Consider the following 26,728-nt stretch of genomic DNA (forward strand, 5'->3'; position numbering starts at 1 on the left):
GAAGAAACTGAACCCATGTAATTTCTATTACAACATTTACAATAGCTCTATATTGAGCAAAATACAATATGTTGCTTTATAAAACTCCAAGACACAAGGTTTAGACCTAGGTAAACTGCATAGCTAGAGGTTGACTTATGATCATCCAGGCATTCTGCCCAGTCAACATCAGATTAAACTGAGATACCATGAGATTTTGATGGTGTTACTAACAATCTATATTGACAGGATGCCTTTAACTGCTGCTCACTGTTCAACGGTTGGACGAAGCATAAATTGGCATGCTTTATTCACATGAAAGCAATATCCAGCTTTGTCAGAGTAACATATTGCAGAGCTCCAACAATACTTCTGTAGAGAGTTTGATTATCAAATTCTGCACGCAAAAAGCTTGAGTGAGGCAGACATGGGCATAGATATAGATTTAGCATCCAACATATTAGATCACATAATTAGATCAAAAATATATTTACTCTGTGAAAGAAATAGACCTTGCTGAGCATATATTGCTTCTATGCCAAGAAAATAATATAACCTGCCGAGATCTTTAAGAGAAAATTGTTTCCCAATAGAAGTGACCAGATTGACAATTTCTGGCGACTAAAATATCATCAACGTAAACCAAGATAAAAATTTATAATTTATCTCTATAAAAAATAAATAACGAGGGATCAATTTTTAGAACTAACGAAGCCTCTCCTAACAAGAGCGTTACTCAACTCTTGGAACCCAACCTATTTTAAACCATAAAGGGATTTATTAAGTTTGCAAATATAGCTAGAAAACTGTGGATCTTCAAAACCAAGTAGCTGGATCATATACACATCATCTTCTAAAGTTTCATTAAGGAATACATTATTGACATCAAGTTGCCTGTACAACCATCTTGCACTCAAGGCAATAGACAATATAACGGTGAATGACAGTTAGTTTGACAACTGGACTAAAGGTCTCAAAGAAATCTAATCCTTAATGAAAATACTTGACAACCAAATGGGCTTTATATCATTTAAGGGTTTCATCAACTCTCTTTTTGATAGTATAGACCAACTTACAACTTACCAGGGTGTGAGAGTCATACTGAGGAACAAGTTGGCAGTTGTTATTTATGATAAGAGCACCACATTTTTCTTGCATAGCTTATTGCCATCTAGGGTCTTTGTTTGCCTGTTTATATGTAGAGGGTTCTTGATCACGAGTAAGCTCACTTAACAAGGCTATGGTAAGAGAGTATTTAGTTGATAAACCTTGGGCTTAAGAGTCCCATCTTGAATACGGGTAACCATACGATGGGTCCTTTGTGGAACGAGTGTGAAAGTGCCATTATGATTTTGTTCAGACACTTCAGGTAGTTATTCGAGATCAATAATAGGATCAATATTAGGTGAGCTAGGAGCAGAGTCATGAGATGAATCAGACTCCTCTTCATTAATCGGTGAGACAGGCTCGGAATAAGGATCGGTCACCATGGGTATCACAGGTTTTGGATCGATAGACACACACATAGGAGAATCAACCTGACTGGACGATTTTTGTTTTTCCTCTTGATAAGGTCTAAGGTTAGGATAACACACACACCCAAAGGTTTTGAGAAATTTCCAGTCAGGTCTCTTTTAAAAAGAATCTCAAGAGGACATCTAAACTTTAGATTTGGTGCAGGCAACCTATTAATGAGGTAAATAACAATATAATAGGCATACGTTTAGAATTTTTGGAGAACACTCTCATGAGCCATAAGTCTCAGGCTTCTATCGACATGTCTATACTTTTGCTCAAACATACCACTTTGTTTACATGTGTGAAAACACAACACGATGACCAATACAACACTCTATTAAGAAAGGATCAAGAACACAATACTCACCACCAACATCCTTATGGTAAGAGAGTATTTAGTTGATAAACCTTGGGCTTAAGAGTCCCATCTTGAATACGGGTAACCATACGATGGGTCCTTTGTGGAACGAGTGTGAAAGTGCCATTATGATTTTGTTCAGACACTTCAGGTAGTTATTCGAGATCAATAATAGGATCAATATTAGGTGAGCTAGGAGCAGAGTCATGAGATGAATCAGACTCCTCTTCATTAATCGGTGAGACAGGCTCAGGATAAGGATCGGTCACCATGGGTATCACAGGTTTTGGATCGATAGACACACACATAGGAGAATCAACCTGACTGGACGATTTTTGTTTTTCCTCTTGATAAGGTCTAAGGTTAGGATAACACACACACCCAAAGGTTTTGAGAAATTTCCAGTCAGGTCTCTTTTAAAAAGAATCTCAAGAGGACATCTAAACTTTAGATTTGGTGCAGGCAACCTATTAATGAGGTAAATAACAATATAATAGGCATACGTTTAGAATTTTTGGAGAACACTCTCATGAGCCATAAGTCTCAGGCTTCTATCGACATGTCTATACTTTTGCTCAAACATACCACTTTGTTTACATGTGTGAAAACACAACACGATGACCAATACAACACTCTATTAAGAAAGGATCAAGAACACAATACTCACCACCAACATCCTTATGCAAATATTCAATCTTCTTTCCATCCAATTTTTCAAGTAAAACTTTGAACCTTCTAAAATATTAGCAACATCAGATTTATAGCTCATCATGTAGAGCCAAGAATATCTTGAAAATGCATAAAAAAATATTATGTAATATCTATAACCATTTTCACCTGGAACTGTGGTTGGTCCACAAACATCAAAAAATATAATTTATAATGGCTCAAGATTATCATAAGAAATGCAAAAGAAATGCAATTAATATTGTTTACCTATTTGGCATGTAGAGCAAACATCAAACAACAAACAACAACAACAACAACTACGCCTTCATCCCAAAACAATTGGGGTCAGCGATATGAACCAAAAAAAGAAATTCATTTTGGGTCTTCCACATGAATCCTTTTCCTCCAATCATTTCTATCCAATGCCATGTCCTCGGTGAGGTTCAAAGCATTCATATCCTTTCCTATCACCTCCATCCAAGTCTTCCTAGGCCTACCCCGACCTCTTTTAACTAATATATTTTCCCATTTCTCCAACCTTCTAACTGGAGCATCATTAGGCCTTCGCCGAATATGCCCAAACCACCGTAAACGATTCTCTCGCATCTTATTTTCAATGGGTGCAACACCTACCTTCTTCTTCGTTCCGAATCTTATCTTTTATTGTATTTCCACACATCCATCTAAGCATCCGCATCTCAGCTACACTCATTTTTTGAATATGATGTCTCTTGGCAGCCCAACATTCCGTACCATATAGTAAAGCGGGCCTAATAGTCGTCCTATAAAACTTTCCCTTCAACCGCAATGGCATTCTACGATCGCACAGCACTCCAGTTGCACTTTTCCATTTCATCCACCCAACCTTTATCCTATGATTTACATCTCCATCAATTTCTCCATACTTTTGAATGATGGATCCCAAATATTTGAAATAATAATTCACCGGTATTTCTTGCTCACCAAGCTTCACTACACTCCCATCACTACTTCGTTGCTTACTAAACCGACATTCCATGTATTCAGTCTTACTCTTACTCAACTTAAAACCCCTAGCTTCCAATGTCTGTCTCCATAATTCTAACTTAGCATTAACCCCAGCTCTAGACTCATCAATCAAAACAATATCATCAGCAAACAACATATACCACGGTACATTTTCTTGAATTGATCTCGTAAGCTCATCAATCACTATCGCAAATAGAAAAGGGCTTAAAGCAGATTCTTGATGTAACCCAACCGTTATCGGAAAATTGGTTGTCACCCCTTCACAAGTGCGGACATTGGTTACTACTCCTTCATACATATCTTTAATTATACTAATGTACTTGAGAGAAACACCTTTCTTCATCATTGTCCACCAGAGAACGTCCCTAGGTACTCTATCGTATGCCTTCTCTAAATCAATAAAAACCATATGCAAATCTTTGTTCCTCTCTCTATATCTTTCAATAAGTTGTCTAAGAAGATGTATAGCTTCCATAGTTGATCTTCCAGGCATAAAACCAAATTGATTCTCCGATATCATGACAACCTTCCTCAACCTAGACTCAATCACCATCTCCCAAAGTTTCATAGTATGACTCATGAGTTTTATACCACGATAGTTTGTGCAATCTTGTATATCACCCTTATTCTTATATAAAGGCACCAAAGTACTTTTCCTCCACTCATTAGGCATCTTATTTGTTCGCCAAATCAAGTTAAAAAGATTTGTCAACCATTCTAAACCTTTCTCTCCCAAGCATTTCCAAGCCTCGATAGGTATACCATCTGGGCCAACTGCCAACATGAACATCATTATTAATATGTTCAGCTTGGTATGATACATTGTGGCATGAATTGTTCTGAAATTATGAATGCAAGCATGATTGATTGTGTAAATGTAAATTATGTTTATTTTTGATATGCAACATAGCTATTTCATGATTTAGATATTATCAGAAAATGTGCCAATGCTTATTTTTGTGATTGAAATATATTTGTGTTCACGTGTTTTAGTAAAACCTACCGAGACAGTGGACTTATGCCTCTACTTTTAATATTTCAAGTAACAAGTAAGCTGCAAGGTAATGGAAGGAGGCTCAAGGTAGCGCCAAGAGAGTCGTAATTTTTTAAGGCTGTTGATAGAACTTGATATTTTATTATTTGATTATGTTATTAAGTCCTGTAAACTCTGATAGTTTTTTAGACTATTATTTGATTCGTTTAATGCTAATGATGGTTTGATTTAGTTATTCTAATCTTACAAGTGAGTGTCGAAAATTGTAACCCACCCAAGGTTTGAACCGAACTAAAAAAGAGTTTTAGCTGTATTCTTTTGTCTAAAATTTCAGTTTCAAAAATTGGGGTGTTAGGCATCCCCTTCAAGAGCTTAATGTATTTCAAAAAGATCACTCAGTAATTGCAAAGCTCTGAAGCAAGAATTTACCATGAGAGGAAGAAAAATCCTATAGTCAATTGAACAAACTGAAGCCAATGTGGCAGCCATCCCGACCTGCATGAGAGGAATAGGATTAACTCAACAAATCAAAATTCAAAGCAATCAAGCAGTCCATATTCGACAAATCAAAAAGATTATATAATTACCCATTGGTTGAGGCCTTGACCAGATCCTGACGGTCGCAAATCTGAAGCTACTTGGCCTGTTATGAACTCTAAAAGAAATATCCCAATGCTGTATACATCATTTTTTTCTGTCATTGTTCTAGGCTCAAACCTGAAAAGATCAAAGCCAATAAAAAAGAAAGAAGTGATTGTCAACTATAAAAAGAAAAGAGGTAAGAGAACTAGCTCATTAAGAAATGGCAAACAAATATCAGTCAAAAGAAGTATAAATAATGCCTGTTTTCTTGAAAATATCTAGCTAGTTCAAAGAAAATGGTCAACTTTTAATCTTACAAGAAAATGGACATACTCCGGGTCCATGAAAAAATTAAAACTACTCATTTGATTTGAGGATCCAGGATCATCTACTTTTTCAATTAATTTTAGAACCTTAGAATCAACAACGTTAGCATGAAGTTTTCATCAACAAGGACATAAATTCAGGCTGGAACGTTTGTTCAGGAACACAGAACAGGCTAGGGTCATGTTGAATTGTACCTGGTAAATCCTGCCACAGAGGTTGTTTTTAGTTTTAGCTCCATTGCAATGCTGAAGCATTTTTGAATCATATAGTGGCATTAAAGTGCATATGTCTCTACTTGGATTCATATTGTGCCTTAGTAGGCTCAAGTCACTTGTAATTTGGGTGCGGGTGGTGCTAAGTTGGTTCATTCATACAAGTCAATGTGGATTGGAGACTCTATTTTATTTTTTAACCTTTAATTTGGTTACAATTTTATATTTTTTACTTATTTCTTTTATTATATGTACTATTTTATTATAATGTTATTTTCTTATTTTTGCTAATTTTAAATTTTAAAGTTTTTTAAGGTCTGAGTTTTTCCCGAGCTTTTCCCAAGATTTATCAACTAAACCTATATTATCACAAGAAATTCCCTTGTCGAGATATTATTAATTCAATAATGAAAAAAAAAGCACAAGCAACAGATAAAGCTAAGTGCATCATAGGCGTAAACAAAATCTGACCTCATGGTCTCAATCTTCAGGAGGTCTATGCTACTCATTGAAAGCAGGGATTATCAGCAATATATATTTCTCAGCTGGATCAAATACTGAGGGACAATGATACCTGGAAACAAGATAACTCAATTCATGCGATTTATGTGGATACACATAGATGAGGAAAAATCTGTTAAATTGTAATTCATAAGACAATGTATTTTTCTATATATATTTTATATATAATATATATTTCTTTCTTGTATTAGCTGTAGGGGTATTTTAGTTATTTTTATATTTTACGCATATTCATGTTTTTGAATATGATTGTAATTCCTCATTTTTATTTTTTCTTATTTTTGTAATTTTTCATTTCTTGTTTTTTGTTTTTTTATGTAATATTTCTGTACACAGTCAGTAGCTGACTGTGTACAATGTACAACAGTCAGTCCACCTACTGTTGTACACAGTTTAAAAAGAGAGACGTTGGGCTGATTCCCAACGTCTCTAGTAAGAGCCGTTGGGCTAACGACTCTTTAAGTTTGCCTTATAAATAAGGGCTACCTGAGCCCATTAAAAATGTGTATTACATTAAGGAGTTTTGTCTCCTTAAGCTTATAAACACTGTGCATTTATTTTGTGTAGTAAAAACTTGACTGTTTGAAAGGATTCTTCACATGGTATCAAAGCCATTGAGAATTATTGAAGGAAGGTGATTATTGAAGAAGATCGTGTGCCTCGAAAAGCATGCACCTACCTTTCTCTTGATCTTCGACATGTAGACTACTTGCAATATATATCGAAAGAATCATACCACATCAAGTAAGCTCTAAAGACTCGCTTGTGGTAAAGATTATTGAAGAAGATCGTGTGCTTCAAAAAGCATGCACCTACCTTTCTCTTGATCCTCGGCGTGTAGACTACTTGCAATATATATCGAAAGAATCATACCACATCAAGTAAACTCTAAATACTCGCTTGTGGTAAGATCTTCTTCACTCTATATTCCCTTCTTCTCAAAATGGGGGAAAAAGACTCTCACTTTTCTCTTGGGTTCAAACTCAATGGCTCAAATTATGATATTTGGGCCGGTAATATGAAAGCACATATCAAAGGTAAAGGGCTTTGGGGATATGTCCAAGGCTCAATACCGAAACCGGAACCAATGATTACTTTGGTAGCAAGAGGAGAAATAAAGATTCTTGAAGGTGAAGAGAGAATCAAAGCGCTTGAAGACTATAGTAAGAAACATAAAGAATGGGAGATGAGAAATTTTAAAATCCTATCATGGATCTTCTCATCCATTGAAACAAGAATCAATGCCAACATTATCAAATTCAAAAAAGCCTCTCAAGCATGGCTTGAAAAAATGTACACTTCAAGATACTTGTCCCACAAGTACTATCTTCAAAAAAAAGCCTTGACCCTCCAACAAAGAGGAATGACTATTAGAGAGTATTTCGCGGAGTTGTCCTCTATTTGGGATGAGCTTGCCATGCTTGAGCCCAAATGGAGTGGTGAAGCCATTGAGCTTAGGCATAAACAATTAGAAGATGATCGCTTTTTCAACTTTCTAAATGGGCTTAGACCCGAATTTGAACAAATACGATCATCCCTTCTATCCGCTTTTACTTCCCCTTCTCTTGAAGATGTAATTAGTAAATTAAGTGGGGAAGAGACTCGTATGAGTATAAGCAAAAATAACCAAGTGTTCTTGCTACACCTTCCAACCAAGAAGAATGTGAAGGTGTTAATGTCGTTTCAAGACCGAAAAACAATTTGAGAACCTACAAACCTCCCCACTTCAAAAATCAAAATTAAGGAGCAAGAAAAAATAGTGGGCAAGGCGAAAAAAGAGATTATAGCAAAATTGTGTGCCACTTTTGTAAGAAACCGGGGCACATCAAACCAGTTTGTCCAAAATGAAAGAAGTTGCTAGCCATGACTACCACATCTCAACCCCAAAAGAAAGAAAGTTCATCTTCTTCCAATGGAGCTCTCTCTTTACATCAAATTGTGGAAGCGCTTCAACCTCTTCTCAAGGGGGCAATTTCCGAAGCTGCCATGTCAACTTTCTCTCCTCCCGGTAAGACTTATTGGCTCTTAGATTCGGGTGCCTCCTTTCATATGTCTCCAAGTATTTGTTCCTTTTCTGAATATTAAAAAAATTCATCTCCATCCTTTGTTTCAATCGCGGATGAAACTTTTCTTAAAATCAAAAGAATTGGGAATTTTGAAAAACAAGGTTTTTTTATCCCCAAAATTAGATTTATACCAAAATTAAACTTAAATTTTCTTTCGGTCTCTCAACTCTCGGACCATGGATGTGATATAAAATTCTCATCTGATAAATGTTGGATACAGGATCATCAGTCCGGGAGGTTGATTGGGGAAGGCTCTAGGAAGAAAGATCTATACTATGTCGACTTCCTTCAAATTCCAAAAAACCCTTTTTGTAATGTTGTCCAACATAACGATATTAATGTATGACATAAAAGTCTTGGGCATTCCAATATTGTTAAAATTTCTTATTTACCTTTTGTTAAACATCTTTGTAAAAGTGATTTCACTTGTAATGATTGTACTCTTCGAAAGATGAAAAGTTTATCTTTTAATCAAAGATCTATGTTTACAACAAGACCATTTGAAATTGTCCATTCGGACGTATGGGGGACCGACACCTGTTTTATCAAAAGGGGGGTTTTCGTATTATGTGATTTTTGTTGACAATTACACTAGATATTGTTGGATATTTTTTCTTAAGCACAAACATGGGGTATTTACGACATTCAAAACATATCATATGATGATCAAAAACCAATTTAATGGTGACTTGAAAATTCTTAGAACTGACTCTGGAGGAGAATACCTATCAAATGAATTCAAAAGATATCTTGAGAGTTATGGTATTTTCCATCAAAAACCTTGTCCGAAAACACCTCAACAAAATGAATTAGCTGAAAAAAAACATAGACATATTATTGAAACTACTCGAACCCTTCTCATTTTGCAAAATATACGATTTTTTTTTGGGCCGAGGCAACTCTCACATCTGTCTATCTCATAAACCGGCTTCCATCAAAAAATTTAAACAAAATTTTGCCCTTTGAAAAGTTGTACACAAAAGAACCTGATTATAATAGGTTAAGATTTTTTGGATGCAAATGTTTTGTTTTTACGGACAAGAATGACAAGCTTTCACCAAAAGCTATCACATGTGCTTTTCTTGGTTACTCCAAAACTCAATAGGGGTTTCGATGTTACGATATTAAAAACGATAAATTATATGTGTCCAAAAATGTGAGTTTTCTGGAAAATGTTAACGGTTTTGAAAGATGTGAACCTTATGAAGAAAATATGGATTATTCCATTTTATTTGAGTTATTATCTAGAAATGATGATGCTAGTGATGATGAGTTCCCACATAATGACTCTAGTGATAATGAAGTTGAGGAAAATAACTCTTTATTACACCCACTTACCTATCAACATATTGATGAAGGAACATCTAGAGATCCTATCACATATTCCCATAGAGATAAAAATAGTTTTAAAAGTGCAATAAAAAAATATAACGAATCTAGTGGAACTACCTCTTCAAATGAGGAAAATCCATGAAGAACTGAGAGAAATAGAAAAGTTCCTTCTAGGTTCATTTCTTATGATTCATTCACACCTAAACATAAAGCTTGCCTTAGTACCATTCACTCATATATAGAACCTAAAAACTTTGAAGAAGCCAAAAAAAGTATTGAATGGATAGAAACTATGGATAATGAACTTAGAGCTCTCAGAAAAGCGAAGACCCAGGAATTTCAAGATCTTCCTAAGGGTAAGAAAACCATAAGGTGTAAATGGGTGTTTAAGGTCAAAACCAAGAGCGATGGATCTCTTGAAAGAAATAAAGCTCGTCTAGTAGCCAAACGATATAGTCAAGAATACAGGATTGAGTATGAAAAAATATTTTCCCATTTTGCACGAATGATTACTGTCAAATGCCTTATTACCATCGCTTCTATTAAAAAATAGAACATCTACCAAATAGATGTTAAAAACACCTTTTTAAATGACAATCTTAATGAAGAAGTGTATATGAATGCTCCTCCAGGAATGAAGACTCCTAAAGGAAAAGTACTTCATCTCCAGAAAGCACTTTATGGACTAAAACAAGCCCCCAAGGCTTTGTATGACAAATTTAACTCTGTAATGTTGAAAAATGGTTTCTCCTCATGTTTTACTGACACCGCTTTATTTGTCAGAAAATCCAACGCAGGAATAGTAATATTGCTGCTATATGTCGATGATATGCTAATAACCGGAAGCGATTCTAAAAGAATTAAGAGCATAAAATCTATTTTAAAAGAAAAATTTGAAATGTCTGACTTAGGATTTCTAACCTACTTTCTGGGAATTGAAGTTGCATACTCACATAGAGGTTATTTTTTATCTCAAACTAAACTTGCTTCTGAGATTCTTGACAGATCAGGTATTACAGATGATAAAAGTTGTGAAACTCCTGTTATAGTAGAAACCAAAATGAAAATTGATGATAAAATTCTTATCAAAGATCCCACTTCCTACAGACAGCATGTAGGCTCCTTGATGTATCTGAGTATTACTAGACCAGATATTTTACATGCAGTTCATACTGCCAGCCAATTTCAACATGCACCAACATCCGTTCATATGAGTGCAATTATGCGGATTATCAGATACATAAAGAAATCGTTGAATAAAGGAGTATTTTTATCCTCTTCCTCTGAATTAAATTTAATAGTTTATACTGACTCTGATTGGGGAGGTGATCCAAATAACCGTAACTCCACCACTGGCTTTTGTGTGTTTTTAGGAGACTCACTAATCTCATGGAGATGTAAGAAACAACAAAAGGTATCATTATCCTCTACTAAAGCTGAATATCGAGCCATGACAACTACTACCATGGAGATTGTATGGATTCATCAGCTACTAAAAGATATGAGGATTAATGTAGAAGGACCCACCAAGCTATACTGTGATAACAAGAGTGCAATTTATATTGCCAAAAACCACACATTTCATGAGCGAACCAAACACATCGAGATGAACTGCCACTATGTATGAGAAGCGTATCTGAAAGGAGTCATAGATCTTTAATATGTAACTTCAGAATATCAGCTGACAGATTTCTTCACCAAATCTGCTCTCCGCGATTAAACTTCCTTCTTGGCAAACTTTCGGTCATTATGCCCTAAGTTTGAGGGGGGGTGTTAAATTGTAATTCATAAGACTATATTTTCTCTCTCTCTCTCTCTCTATATTTTATATATATAATAAGATACATATACATCTATATTTCATATATATGTACATGTATCCATCTACTTATATATAATATATATTTCTTTCTTGTATTAGTTGTAGGGGTATTTTAGTTATTTCTACATTTTACACATATTCATATTTTTTAATATGATTGTAATTCCTCCTTTTTAATTTTTCTTATTTTTGAAAATTTTCATTTCTTATTTTTTGTTCTTTTTATGTAATATTTCTGTACTGCTGATAGTGTCACTGTACAACAGTCAGCCACTAACTATTGTACACAGTTTAAAAAGAGAGACGTTGGGCTGATTCCCAACGTCTCTAATAAGAGTGGGCTGATTCCCAACGTCTCTAATAAGAGCTGTTGGGAATAGCCCAATGACTCTTTAAGTTTGCCTTATAAATAAGGGCTACTTGAGCCCATTAAAAATGTGTATTACATTAAGGAGTTTTGTCTCCTTAAGCTTATAAACACTGTGCATTTATTGCACTTCTTTTGTGGTGTAAAGCTTATAAACACTGTGCATTTATTTTGTGTAGTATCAAGTTATTTGAAAACTTGATTGTTTGCAAAGATTCTTCATAAAAACTAGGTAAGAAGCATATTAAACTGTAAAAGGGCCATTAAATACAAAAGACCAGACATTGATAGTAGAATTTAAGGAATAAATCAAATAAACATAAAATCCAACCACACATTATAAAAAAGAAATACAAAAAAGGTGGCAAACTTGGAACCTAGATTAAAAAAACAAATAGGAGAAGAATATTAAGCTAACTAATTAAAAAAATATCAAAAAACAAATTTTTTTTGGAAAATACCAAAAAAAAACAGAATGAAAATTGTTGCTTGAATAACTTACTTGGTGTCGAGCACAAAGAAGTATTAGAAGATTGCTACACAAGTATAGTTTCATAGTACGAACTTACTTGGTTGCTAATCCTTCTAGATTTCCCCCATCACCAACATTGATGTACACTGGAGTATAGCTCTGAGACATTTATATTCCTCAACCACTTCCTCAAGACTACTGAAGGCCCCTTTGGCATTTTTCTGCTCTATGTACCATTTGATCAACTTTGCTTGTCTCATGCCAGCCAATGCATTACCTATAATTCATTAAGAAAAAAGGGCTCACAACAAATTTTATAGTCAGGAAACGTTTTATACATGTAAATGACAAAAGTAATTATAGCAACTCCCTTCAAATTCTGAGATGCTGACAAAACATCCCAAGAAACCAACCCAATTAGCAAATCGAGCTGGCTTCACCAATCGTCCAAGACAGAGGCAGATACAGTGAAATCAGTAGCCTGGCTGAGTTACTTACAACCTAGGCTTGGAGGCGTGTTGAAAAGGGTGGAGTTGCAAAAAATTACAGCATCTTAATGAGAATATGCTTGCTTTGCTATTTGAGTGCAGCAGTTTATATTCTTCTCAAAAAAAAGAAAAAAAGATTAATTCTTATACATAGTTAATGCGTTTATGTACTATTCCATTATCCAATGGCAAAAACAAGATTAATTCTTTCCTTAACTACTTTTATCCACCAAATCCACCACAATCCCATCATCCATTTTTTATTTTTAAATTAATATATTATTTGCTATTTCATCAGTAAATCTGGGTATATATTAGATAGCTGAACACTTGAAAGTTCACACAATAGAAAACCCTTATCTAGTTTGTAACTTCAACTGCATGCTTATTATAGTAAAAAGAGGAAATTAAAATGTACAAATTAGAGAAATGAGAAAAGGGTTCTTAACATAGAAAAAGTGATGACAGGATAGCACTCAAATGTTCAAATCTAGCTACAAGTATTGGCAACCATGCTACTATAATGAATAGAAAAGTTCATAAGCTAAATTTATTTAGCTTCAGACCTAACAAAACATGAAGAGAATCAAAGTCTAAATTAGTACACATATTTGCCCGTGATTCAAACTTATGAGTTGTCTAAGTGTCTGGGATAGTAGGGATCAGCCAGATATTAAGAAAGAGCAGATATAGGTAACTAACTGCACAAACAATAATGTAAGGCAAATTAAAACTAAGCCTTAAAGAAATGCAAGGGAAATAAAGAATGCCAAGAAAACACTCTGAATTGTATTTACTTCAACATTCTTTAGAAAGAGGAGGTTTGAAGCAAAAGTTTTTTGAATTTTTGAAGGCAACAATCTACCAATTAACAAAGGAACAACTAACCCTCACAAGGTAAGGTACATATATACAGAAAAACAAAACAAACAACAGAGGCAAAGAAAATTAGAAAAAGAAGGGTGAAAGATTAATTAGGACAAACAAATTACTTTATGGGATAAGAAAGTACCTATTCATTAGGATCTCACGCAGCTGAACCCTCTTCCCACTTGTTTGATCGGATCCGACTTTGATTCCTGTCACTACAACTATATTTGAACGAGCGGCAACAATAGGAAGGAGCTTTCGATGATCAGCGTAAGGGTTTACAAGAGAGAACGAGCCCTAAATCAGAGCACATGAGATTATGAGGGCAAGAGAGACGATGATAAATATTAGAACAAAGGTTTAGGAGAGAAAACGAGCCCCAAACTCAGATAGCGCGAATTACAGACAGAGAAAATCATTTATAACACAAATTTTGGAAATGGAAAATAGAAACAAGAAAAATGCCACTTGGATTACCTTAGTGAATCCCTCAACGGTGCAGGTCTACGTCCCAAAGAACTCCATGGCCTTCTTCTTCCCAGCCTCGATCTCCAACTTCTCCTTCACGACCATCAGCTTCACAACCGCCGCAGCCCTGGCAGTCTTCCCGTCTCTTTCCCCACTGACATCCTCCACACAAGAAAGAACACGCAGCCGAGAAGCACGACAATCGAAGTCGTGAGGATCGCAGGAATCTTTTGGGTCATCGCTGAGTCTCTGACCAGAGGAGTCCGAGAAATCCGCCACATGATCTCCAGTAAACTCTTCACGGCATCTGACTGCATGATCCACCCCGGCTTTTCACCCCCAAAAAACCGACCAAAATCAAGCTCAATCCCACAAGGTGATCGCAAAGAGAACACGAGATGAGGATGATCGGAGAGCTTGCTTGAGGATGATCGCAGAGACAACACGAATTGTGGATGATAGAAGTGTGGATCAATTGGTTGCTTTGAGGATCAATCAGAGAGAACGATCGGTTGCTTGAGGATCAATCACAGAGAGGATGATCCCAGAGAGAACGATCGATCGCAAAGAGGAGGATGATCGCACAAAGAAAAAGAGGAGGAGGATCCCCTTGCTCACCTCCTTAGAGCGAGAGAATTAGGGCTTTCGATTTCTTATTCCCATTTCACGGAGTGAGAAATAAAGGAGGGAGTGCGAGTTGACTCATCTAACCCTCATTTCTTTCCTCTCGTCTCGTTCTTTACCCATACATTTTTTTTCTTTGGTAGTTGGGTTTCTAATGACGGTTTTGACCGTCGCTACTATTAAAGGCTTAATAGTGACGAACTATAACCCGTCACTATTTCCACAATTTCTTGTAGTGACTAGATGGGCATATTAGTGACAAGGATAGATCTCATAAACCAAAGATTTGGTTTGAACCAAATGGGGGTTTTAAGACTTTCTTGATTCAAAGTCATGTAGAAGATCTTGATCCTTATTAAATTTGTTTGCCCAAGCATAAAGTGGGAACAGACCAAACATTATTTGGATCCACCTGCAGGCATGGACCAATAAATATATTGTTGATGGCCCTGAACAAAAGGAACGCTACCATTTCCATCATATACTGACTAATGAGTTCAATTGCAAGGGCTCAAATGGTTTTGGCCACTTATTTTTCTTTAAAGAGTGCCTGTGATGCATATTGAATAATCATCAACAGACCAACTACATGGTGTCTTTCTTCAAAGATGCAAAGCAACCATAGGATATGTTTCAAGTACATCCACCACCATGGTCGACCCCATTATCCTTGCAAACTTGTTTTCAGTGAACGCCTCACGGCATGAGGGTGGGCTGATTGATAATAGACAAGGCATGCCAATGAGGAAAAATAGAAAAGCTGTTGATTGTTTTGTCAAGTACTAATAGGAGAGAATCTATTCCCTCCACACACACACACACACACACACACACACACACACGAGTATGTGGGCAACAGAGGCGTGAAGAATTATATATACAGTGTCAAATTTAGCAAAAAAATGGATTAATATCAAATTTAGCATTGTTGGACTGTGCTTATCATATAATTCATGATTCATGCCTTCTGTCATACGCACACACAGTGTAATAAGGGTGCCAAAAGCGGATTGAAGAGACCATGTTCCTTTAATACAATGATCAACTAGTACACAAGAAAATCTTGAAGAATACTGACCCTAATGGTGAAGATTCACTGAAAAAGATGAGATTGTCGAAAGATGATAATAACAATGTAAGGTTAATTAACTTAATTTATAGGTGTTAGACAAAGTCCATTAGGAAGATGAGTAGCTGAGATAAATGATGCTTTACAGAAACTGAGACTATGGTTGGCACCTTAATAGTCTAGAGGATGCAGGAAAATCATATGATTATGCAGCAAGGAGGGAGGAACAAAAAGGAAAACTTCCCAGTTCAGGAAAACATTCACATAAAGAGCAGAAGGTCTCATCTTCTTCTGTACATAAATCACAAAAGCCATGCAAGAGCAGTGACTGGCATGGAGAAGAAGCAAGGAGAAGAGTGCCGATTTCTTGAATGCTAATATTCTTCTTTGTTCTTCACATTCTCTCTCTCTCTTTCTCAATAAAAATTACATTTTAATTCAGTGCTTATAATATAATGATGGTGACCCTTCGACACATGTACTTCAATAACCATTAGAATGACTTTTATACTCCTTTCATTGGGCTCTAACACCAATCACAAATTTGTAAAATTAATCTAAAATTATTGACCGTTAAGACAATGCATGACTCTTGACACATCACATACTCTATATATGCATGTGTAACTCTTACACATTCCCACTACATGCATGTATGAGCCTAGACATTCTCATTACATGCACATTTAATTCCAATTATAGAAAGACAACAAATTAGTAATATTAGGTTAAGGCATAAAAGAAGGGCTGCATTTAAAGGTGCTAATTGACTGGAATATTAGGTTATAATAGGCATAAATGAAGGGCTGCATTTAGGGGTCCAAATGGATCAAATGCAGTCGGATATCCAATCCAAGTCCGACCTGTTATTTCCTCATTTTGATCCTTGAAATTCACATGCACATATTGAATTGGATTCAACATGACCGCATCAGATCTGGATTCAAATTCAGATTTATTGCGCACATTTTGGATTCTGTTCGGATCTGGCATGATCCTGCCTGAATCTGATCCTTTTGCACCCCTGGCTGCTCATGGGCATCAAAGATTTCTTGCATTCCATCTTTCAAATTCAAAACAGGAAACAAGGACCAGAAGAACAGAACAACGACATCAATTAAGATTTGCACTTTTTCACATTTCAGATTCAGATGTGGATCTGCCATGCATGATAGCCGAAGCGGGTTCAATAAGCCAGAGCAGGTCCAGTCTTGGGTAGGGGTGCCAACGGGCCTGGTTTACCCAAACCCGACCCGAACCAAACCCTATAGGGTTCGGGTATGGTGATAAATAAGAAGACTTGATTAAGACCCGGGTCCAGACCCGAAGGTCAGATTAATACATGGACCCGGGTATAGTTTGTGAAATTTTATACCAGACCCAGACCCGACCCGAATTCTGATTAAGACCTGCAAATTTTCAATGTAAAAATGATAAAAAGTATGGTTTTACTGGGTATGGTCCGGGTTAGGTTCATGTAGTTCGTATTGGGTCCGGGTATGGTTTTTCTTATAGTGGACTTAATTAGAACAGGGTCCGGACCCAATACCATACCCAAAAATCTGGTCCAAGTCTGGTTCCACCTGAGTCCGAACCAAACACAACCCGTTGACACCCCTAGTGTTGGGGCTCAAATCAACTAGAACTGGGCCATTTACATGGATTATGCCGGTTTTGGCACATTTAAGCCTAAAACTGAATGGACAGATTTAGTCCAGTAACTGTGCCATTGGCTGCCGGCTAGCCAACTCTTTATTTGATATATGGTCCAAGTTTAGGCCTAATAGCGATGCTCGACCAACCCAGCGAGACCTAGTTTCTGGCCAGCTTAGTTGATGTGTCTGAGTTTGGTCAGGCTTCATTCTGATCTGAGCGCTGCCTATGGCAGTTGCGAAACAGACTGGGCACATTAGGCTTGTCAGACCAACCAGGCTAAGTTGAACCCTTGGCTGTGCAATCTAAGCCCAGAGCTAGACTCTACTAGATCCACTAGGTCAAGGTGAATATATATTGCTACTGTCATTTGTAAGTATAAATGCCTCCCTTTTTTGAGCCAGGATCAGGTGCCATCACATGGCACAATTTGAGTGTGCCTCTGCACCTGGCGGCCCTTCATCTTTGGCTGACAGTCTGTCAGATATGGGGCCCAAAAGCAGATGGAGGGCACCCAGGTGCAGAGGCACACTCAAAAGTGTGTCATGTGATGGCACCTGATCCTGGCTCCCTTCATTTTTCACTTGTTTCCAGTTCTCATATTCTAGTTCTCGGTTCACACGGTAGTTCTCATATTTTCAGTTCTTATATCAACAACCCTACATGGGCTGAGCCAGCCGGACATCCCTTGTTCATGCTCAGCTTATATATCTACTCCGATGCCGTGTTTTCGAAACACGGCCTCAACGAGTCTGAACAAGTTTTGGGCAAGCCGAACAAGGTGAGTTTGCGAGCAGCTCGTCTTGTTTTCCAGCCCTAGGACCAAACCTGGTGCGACTGTCTGAACTGTGAAAGGTGCCCTTTCTAACAGGCAACATCATAACACGTGTGTGTGTGTGTGTGTGTGTGTGGTGTGTGTGTGTGTGGGGGGGGGGACCTGAAAATGGGCATGGCTTGAACCTGATCCAACCTGTTTCCTATAATGTGATGGTCCCAGCCTAGATGGGACAAAACTTGATGACTATGATGTGCTGGATCCAGCTCAGTTTTTGTCAGATCTGACCAGATCTGGGCCCAGGTCCGCACATCAAAGGATGAGCCTACCATGGGCCCAACCTGGGTCCATCAACTTTTTGCATATAAAAGTTGCTTAAAGCAAGGGCTTTCAAAATTCAATTGTTTTGCTCAGAGATGGTTTATCAGTTTATGTGGGGTTGGATCTGAGCCAGGACAAGATCCAGTTATGTATGATTGGACACAAATCAGGTTAAGGCTTATTAGAGGTCAGACATACTTGGGTGGGTCCAGCACTTGACAACCCTCTTCTAATTATGAGGTCAAGAAACTCAAGTTTCTCCTTGTCTAATTTTACCTTCCAAATCTGCCTCAATAGGACAATTGGATCTTTGGTGGGTCGCTTTGGGGATTTTACTGGATCTTCAGGATCTCTGATTCCACCCAGCCCTCAATTAAGTCTGGACAATGTACATTTGGAAGAATGTGATTTTTCTTGGTACTCCAGTTCGATCACCATGCTTATGTTGAGAGTTGGCCTTGGCATGATCTTCTCTTACATTTACATAATCAATACAAGCCAACGGCCTTGCTCAAATAGACACATCAATTATGAAACAGTCTTCAAACTATCATGCTGAGTTGAATTCCATGACACCTCTCTGTTTTATTGGTTCTTCAACTGTTCAATCATAGTAAATCTCTCTCTCTCTCTCTCTCTCTATATATATATATATATATATATGTATCTATCTCTCTCTCTCTCTCTCTCTCTATATATATATATATATATATGGTGCACACACAAACATAGTGCACAAGCATGTGCTGAAGATTTTAGAAATTACACCTACTCGTGCATCATCAAGTATATCAAACTCCATTACTAATGTGTGTGTGTGTGTGTGTGTTGTGGGGGGGGGGGGGGGATTGTTGGTGGTGGTGGTGGTTCCGCTTGTTTGGTAGGAGCTGTTAGTGCACATCACCATGTGTGCCCAAGCTTGCCTTTCAAAAAACAAAGTATATCAAACTCCATCACTAACCACAGTTTTGGCAGGCCTTGGGTTGGTAAAACCCTTGAGACCCTCGCTGCGCACCGAGTGGGGGTACACCTAGCTTCGACCTTTCATCAAAGGATGCACCCTTTAGGTTTCAAACTTGTGACATCCCATCAACTTGGTAACTTTATAAGTCGCACTTACTAGATGAGTTGAGCCCTTGTGGGCGGCCATAACATTTTTTTCTGTAATCTAAACTATTCATTTTGTCTTTCTTTAAAATTTCTATTGGTATTTGATTTCTTTATTCAAAGCATTTTTTATGGTAAATGAACCATGATAAATCCATTCAAGAGGGGGAGAATGTGAACCTTAGACCAATCGTTTAAAGTCACATGAATGATATATAAATCCATCTATATGGTCTAATCTAAATGCATAATATCAAATTTCTGATGAGAGAGAAAGAGAGAGAGAGAGCAGGGGAAAATAATAAAAAACACATAACGTTCACTTTAGACTGTACAAAGGCAATGCACCCTTGTACCTGCACCCAGACCAAGGTGGCCTTTCTGTTTCACAGTGAATTATGGCTGCCCACTTACCAATCATTCTCCAATAGAAAACGCCTCACATGATTCCTCTCCTATCATCTTTACACTTTATTTTTGTGGACAGACCATGAAAAAGAGCACCTCAAGCCTAGTGGTAATGTAAGATACATCCTCTGTGCAGAAACCCACAAGCTAGGTTCACATCCTAACATCTCAATGTACTACACTATGGTTTTGGCCAATGTCAGGGCCATATCCCAATATATCAAATTTCATCTTTCTGTATGTAAGGGTAAGGGCAAGGCGCTCCTCAAGCAAGATGTCTATTACATATAGCAGAGGTCAAGCCAATTTCAAGTCTAGGTCACATTGATACTCCATTTTGGTTCAGGTTTGGCATAGTGGGATGGGCCTAGACCGTTTGACAGGCAGTCTAGGTTTAAATCTTATGGGTGTCACCCCCTGCGTAAGCCGAAGCTTGGCAACCCCCCTGGGGTTGAGGGGTAAGCCCTCGAAGTTTTACACTGACATGGACAGAGACCCCAAGTACAGCAGGTTGAACCAGCACGGCTAGGAACAGTTTCTCGGAGTAAAAAAAAGAAAGAGTAATTTACAAAGAAATGCCCAACTTATCAGCTATTAATGGAAAACAAACTAACATTTCAGTTGTTACATTTAGCCACCTGCTTTTAGTCCTATAATCATTCAGTTGACTTGATTTCTGTTCAATCAAATTGAAGGTGACTAAAGCAATTGATTTGTTTGGCAAAATGCCATACGATGACGTAAGATGAGCTGTTTATAAGAAAAAAATTGAAAATGCCATTTATCATTCAATTAGTTATTTGAAATGCATTAAGGTAAAGTAGCAGGTTAAATGTAATAAGCCAAATGCTGGATGACTTTCTGTAAATAGCTGATAAATTAGCTATTTGGGTATTTGATTTGGATGTATGGATAGGTTTTTATAAGGTTTCAAAAATCAACTGCCTACAATTTTCATAAATTTTTGAAGCTCTAAATTCTATTTTTTCATTCAAAATGCATGATCTAAGTGTTGATCAGTTTTAGTAAATCAATCATGTTGAACACATCTATGAGTCAAAAAAAAAAAAAAACACTGAATATCTATTAGCATATTTCATTTAGCACCGTGCCCATTTTGTAGGTTTTCATTTATATACATATATATTATTTATATTTATATTTATTTTTTTTGTATATTTATATATGTATTTATTTTACAACTGAGAAAAACTGTCTCATTCACCATTTCATTATCATAAACCCAAGTTTCCCCTGCTCACTAGGGGTACGCCCAGCTTTGGCCTCTCAACAAAGGACACATGCCCTTGTGTTTCAAGCTCTTGACATCTATTTATCAGCTATTTACAGTTGTAAAAATTGCCTCAAGAGTTGTAAAAATTGCTTAATTTATCAGCTATTTACAGAAAGCCCAAATATGTGATTCCTATAAAAACAAGCATATATATCACATCTGTATGGTCAAAATTTCGAAAAAACACCAAAAATCTAGAAACATGTTTCATTTAGCACCATACCCATTTTGTAGTTTTCAATTTCTCATATATATATATATATATATATATATATGGCATCGTCAAACTAAAGACCAATTTAACTTAAAATTAGGATAATTTCTATCAGTATCCATTTAAGCCTTGCTGGACTTTACAACATGTATGGGATACCAGCGAGAGAAGTGATCACAGTCAAATTGTACATAACTGAGTGTCGATTTTATTCAATCCCTACCTCACATCTCACTTGGATCCATGCATCTCACTTGAGATATGTGAGAATGAAGCTCACACACACCTCCATCAGGTAAGATGTGCAGTTGTGATGGAATATAAACAGTAATTTAGTTTTTTTTTTATGACGAAGTTCCTTGCCAAAGCAGGTAATCTCCGGTGGGGTTATCGACACCCAAGCCCTTACGAAGCCCACCATTGACAGGCACCGCTCACCCCAACTAAATTACTGGTTATCCTTTCATTGGTGGGCTTGGGTGTCGATGACTGACCGAGGTTAAAGAGCAAGAGTTTGGGTGAGCCTGTCTTTGAGAATTGGTGTCTATACCAGGCAGCCATTTGTAATATTTTAAATGTTAGGCGGGAATTTGTAAATAAGACAACGATTGGTCGGGTATTTGCAAATTTTTCAATATATTAAGTGAAAAAAAGAAAAAAGTCACGAAAACCAGAATGATGGTAAATACCAATTCCATATTTTACATGAGCTGATTCTTGGTGAAAAAATAAAGGATATTTTAAGTCGATTGCTTTATTTTTTTCTTTAAAAAAAAGTCGATTGCTTTTTCCTTTTAAAGAAAAAATGTTAATTGCTAATCAAAGTACACATGCTGATGCATTATGTGAAGTTTTACAAAAATGTCTCGAGAAAAAACAAAAAAGGTTTCCTTTACAGTTCATTTAAAGCTGTAGAAAGAGAGAGAGAGAGCTTAATCGAGCGAAATGCCATGCACCAACTCATCGGCCCAGCTCTCTTTCTTCCCCCACATTTTATGACATCACACAGGTACATTAAATTCCAACATAAATAAGAGGGGTCCTCTGTGCCACAAACCAAAACTTGTTACAAATTTTGAACTCACCTTGGTCCCTGTAAAGCAGTTAGGTGGCCTCAGTTAGTCTAATTACCGATGCCCATGAAGGTAATTAACCATCTCTTAATTATGCTTAAGGAATCAAAACCATGGTCAGTTAATGATGGTGGTGACCCACCTCCACCTTCCATTACAAAGAAGCAAGGGTTGGGGACCATCAAAACCGCTACCCAGCTTGTTCTTTCATGCCTTTAAATTGTAGTAAACAAAAAAGAGTTGGTGTCACATGGTGGCATGTGATGGAGATAGAGATTTAGAGTCACATTTTTCTCTCATTCCCCTTTATTTTTTTCCTGCTACCATTTTACTTAGCATTCCAGCCCCATCCCCACTACAAAAGTGGCTCAAAAACCAGTCCCCAAGAGTATGTGGAGTATTATACTGGCCAAGAAATATAGAGAGTGGTCCACAATAATTGGTTGGGATTGGGGTTTCTAGGGTTTCTCATCTTTACGCTCAACTAGATTATCATCTGCTTTCAGTCCCCAGCCAAATAGCAAATATGAACCAAAGGTTTGGTTTCTATGGCTGTCTGATGTATGTTTTTACAACAATCCGATGACTAAAGAGACCAAAAACCTTAAGGAAGAACGCTGAGGAGGAGGAGGGAGGAGGGAGGAAAGAAGTCCTGCCATTGCTTTCCACAGCTTTCTTGAACTTCTATCCTTGTTATTAAGACCTAGAAGTTCAAGAAAGCTGTGGGAATCAATGGCGATCTAGGACTTTTCTGTCACTTCTTATCTATGGTGTAATTCTCTTATCATTAGTGGGTAATTTTCCTTTCTTCTTTATCTTTCATTTTCTTTTAATGCATAGTTCTAGAATTAAGAGAGGATTTTTGAGCCTGTAGTCCCTTATTGTAATTGTAGATCTGTTTCTGGGCGTGCTATATATGCTGAGCTTTTGGAGCATGGATATGTGCATGCAAGAGAAATATACTCCAGTGCTATGCAGTGCATCAGGTTTGGCTTCAACAATTAATTGACTAATTTCCCCAAATCATTCATAGAGATTTATTTACATGGTAGGGAAAAAAGCAATTAAAGAACATGGTGTCACTTCCTCCTATCTGCTGTCCTTCAATATGCACTATGAGTATCATGAGATGGATGGAGAGTTTTTTTTTTTTTTGAAAGAAAGATGGCTGAAGAGTTGATGTACCTTGTTTGGAGAACGCTTAATTTATGTTGAAGATGGACTTTCCCCCTTACCTGTTCCATAGCATGGTTTTAACGTTTTGCGACCCAATACCCACTGCCGAATGACCTTCAAATGACCAACATGCTGACAATGCTGAGAGTCCATATTTAGATAGATGGTGGATGAGAGGGTGCGACATGCTCCACCCACATGACAATTTTTTTTTTTTTGAGAAATTGTTTTTTTTTTTTGAGAAAATTCCTCTTGAAAATTATAAGTGTGCAGATTATCAAAACAACCGTATCTGTTTCCAACTTTCTCCAAACACTTCATCCGGGTTTCGCAGAGAGAGAGAGAGAGAGAGAGAGAGAGAGAGAGAGGTGTAAAATGACTGGCCGACTGCAACCGGAAACAAGGATAGTGCTGCAAACAACGGTAATTTTGGATTCTCTTGGCCAGGTGACCTATGTTTTGGTATGCATACAGAACTGCAGGGGGATGATTAAAGGGCAACAGGTGCTCTCTCTCTCTCTCTCTCACACACACACACACACACACAGACACACACACACAAACATACTGCTGTCTACAAACAATAACTGTGTTGAAGCTCATGCCCTTCTTCACTCTTTGCTTTACGTTTAAGCTATTACCCACATGCGTTAGATTGAGATACAGCATCTCCAAATGTAGATTATTTGCATGGATTAACTAGGAAGAAGGTACCTCTGTTTCTTCAGGTCGCTCTAAGTCGGCTCAAAATTAACTGAGCATTAGACTATGAGTTTTATAATTTAAAAAGCCAGTCTCTTGTCACCTCCTGATCACCTCATTAGTGAATGATAATACCTTTTGCTTCCTTCCTTTACTTTTTGGATTCTTTTTCAAGGTTAACAGAAGCAAAAATTTGATTGCTAATTTTCAAAGGTTTTTTTTTTTTGTCTAGATGAAAGAATGGCAATTTCAAAATGGATATAAAATTTGCTATAGTCGTTTGTTTGTACGTTCAATCTAGTATAAAACACCATTTTTTTTCACTGCTTTTGTAGATCTAACCTTATAGACGTGATCTACATAGTTTCTTTAGTAGTAAACAGGTTTTGGTCATGTTTCTATCTGCAACATGTAGGTTTTCTCCAAGGGCTTCAAAAATCAACTGCTCACAATGTATCAAAATTTTTGTGAATTAAAAAGTTCTAATTACAATAGAAAAAATGATCCAAACAAACTATGTTGAACACATCTATGAGGTCAGTTTCAGCGGATGCAACTTACCTTCAATTTTCCAACTAGCTAGATTGTACATACATAGACCGTAGCAAATATATATCCTTTCAAAATTTGCTCACATACATGAGGTGTCCAAAGGTCCACAAGATTTAATCACCTTGGCTCATCTATAGGGTCCATCGGGTCATATGATTGTGGCCCTCATGTTAACTCGTTCTCTAATTCGAAAGCCAACTTCTTTCAAAAAAAAAATGCAAAGCTAGCCCAGAAAATATCTAGAAGCTTTCTTGGCTTCCTGCGTTCTTGAGAGAGAGATCTCAATTAATTGCTCACCAATTAACAATGCATAGGTAGCTAGGTCCATTTTCCACGCATCCTTGCATGCCACAGAATGGGACGTTATGCATATGGACAAGAGTAGCAATGTATTTTTAGAGAGAGAGAGAGAGAGAGAGAGAGAGAGAGAGAGAGAGAGAGAGAGAGAGAGAGCTCTGAGACAATTGGAGGGAACATAAGGAGTTTTTCACCATTTCAGAGAAGATGGTGTACGCAGAAGATCCAACAATTTATTTGCTTTGCAGTTGTTTGAAGTGAAATGTCTGGTTTCACCAGCTGTCCTTTTGCTTTCCCAACGTGCATGTCTTGTCTTAAAGATAACTTCTAAGGGTGATGGTGAATTATTTTTGTCAACTCCAATGGAATTCTTTTTTTTTTTTTACTTTTTAACTTCCACATACAATAACATAATGAAAAAAATTCTTTCACTTGCTATTTTGAGGTTAGTGGTTCGATAGTGAGATTGTGCATTTCCACCAACACTGGAAGTTGAAATCCTTTTTTTCTTTCAAAAGGAAAATAAATCCTATTGATATTTTATTGGAGAAGCTTCAAAATCTGAGGAAGGCAGCTTCATGGGGATCTTGGCATTGTTTACACAAAGCCGTGTCCAACTATGTGACAAAGATACGGTTATGACCTGACACGGAGGGATGCAAATAGTTCGGATCCGGAAGAGCTAATTACATAGGGATTTGGATCGAAATCGGATCCAGAACAGCCAAAAAGTGCAAAGCCTCCATCCAGGATCCGACCCATTTGCATCCCTACCGACAAGTGACTTGACTGTGATGTTCAAGTTTAAATTTTATTAAAAAATAAGACATAAAGTCACACTTTTTATTTAGTAATGATAGGGTGCTCTGGGAGCACCTACTCTCACCTAATAGAAGCTTCAAATTTTCAAAATTTGAGTGCTTTTTCTGTTGTTCAGTTTCTATAGATATGTTCTACAATCATAATTTAGTGAAAAACTAGTTTTCGATCATGCGATTGTGGCACACATGTAGGTTTTTTAAGAACTTCAAAAATCAAGACTCACAATGTACCAAATTTTCATGACTTAAAAAAAAACCTATTTTGATGTCCAAAAAGCATGATCCACGATTTCTATCAAATAAACTGTGTTAAGTACATCTATAAGGGGTCTAATTGAGAAGATGCAACCTACAACTATGATTTTGATTTCTAGTAGGTGCTCCCGGAGCACCATAACATTGCTCTTATTTATTTTTAGTCAATAGAAACTATTTTGTATATTTTAACATATAAAATTTGTTTTTTAGTGAAATATTATTTAAAAATATTAAAACAAACTTCCATTACAGATCAAGATCATGTCAGCATGTAATAACGTGTCAGAATCGTGTCACCAAGGACGCACAGCCAAGTAGCGTGTCCTGACA

General features: G+C 37.0%; 1 protein-coding gene and 1 pseudogene across 2 annotated transcripts; both read right to left on the reverse strand.

The window, feature by feature from the left end:
• On the reverse strand, positions 1-14,648 carry LOC149838530 (uncharacterized). 2 transcript variants are annotated; one of them, XM_090006653.1, is made up of 7 exons: positions 14,064-14,648; positions 13,729-13,883; positions 12,326-12,505; positions 6,119-6,221; positions 5,114-5,243; positions 4,956-5,021; positions 1-376 (listed from the first exon to the last, which is right to left on the reverse strand). In XM_090006653.1, the coding sequence occupies exons 4-7, from the start codon at positions 6,154-6,156 to the stop codon at positions 317-319; spliced, it is 294 nt and encodes a 97-aa protein (XP_089862779.1). In that variant the 5' UTR covers positions 6,157-6,221; positions 12,326-12,505; positions 13,729-13,883; positions 14,064-14,648; the 3' UTR covers positions 1-316. The 2 variants fall into 2 exon arrangements, with proteins under 2 accessions (XP_089862779.1, XP_089862778.1); XM_090006652.1 differs by lacking the exons at positions 6,119-6,221; positions 13,729-13,883; positions 14,064-14,648 and having other exon boundaries at positions 200-376; positions 12,326-12,476.
• The window catches only part of LOC149838531 (TOM1-like protein 1), a 22,591-nt pseudogene continuing 9,953 nt past the window's right edge, over positions 14,091-26,728 (reverse strand).

Source organism: Nuphar pumila, chromosome 5 (genome assembly GCF_984573655.1).
Source record: "Nuphar pumila chromosome 5, dmNupPumi1.hap1.1, whole genome shotgun sequence".
Lineage (NCBI taxonomy): Eukaryota > Viridiplantae > Streptophyta > Magnoliopsida > Nymphaeales > Nymphaeaceae > Nuphar > Nuphar pumila.

What these genes read in the sequence shown, in the direction of transcription:
- LOC149838530 (XM_090006652.1), bottom strand. Translation starts at nt 12,396, where the DNA reads ATGTCTCAGAGCTATACTCCAGTGTACATCAATGTTGGTGATGGGGGA. An exon ending in CTAGAAGGATTAGCAACCAA is followed by an intron (nt 5,244 to 12,325) that starts GTAAGTTCGTAC and finishes TGATCTTTTCAG; the next exon opens with GTTTGAGCCTAGAACAATGA. An exon ending in GGATTTTTCTTCCTCTCATG is followed by an intron (nt 377 to 4,955) that starts GTAAATTCTTGC and finishes TTTTGCGTGCAG; the next exon opens with AATTTGATAATCAAACTCTC.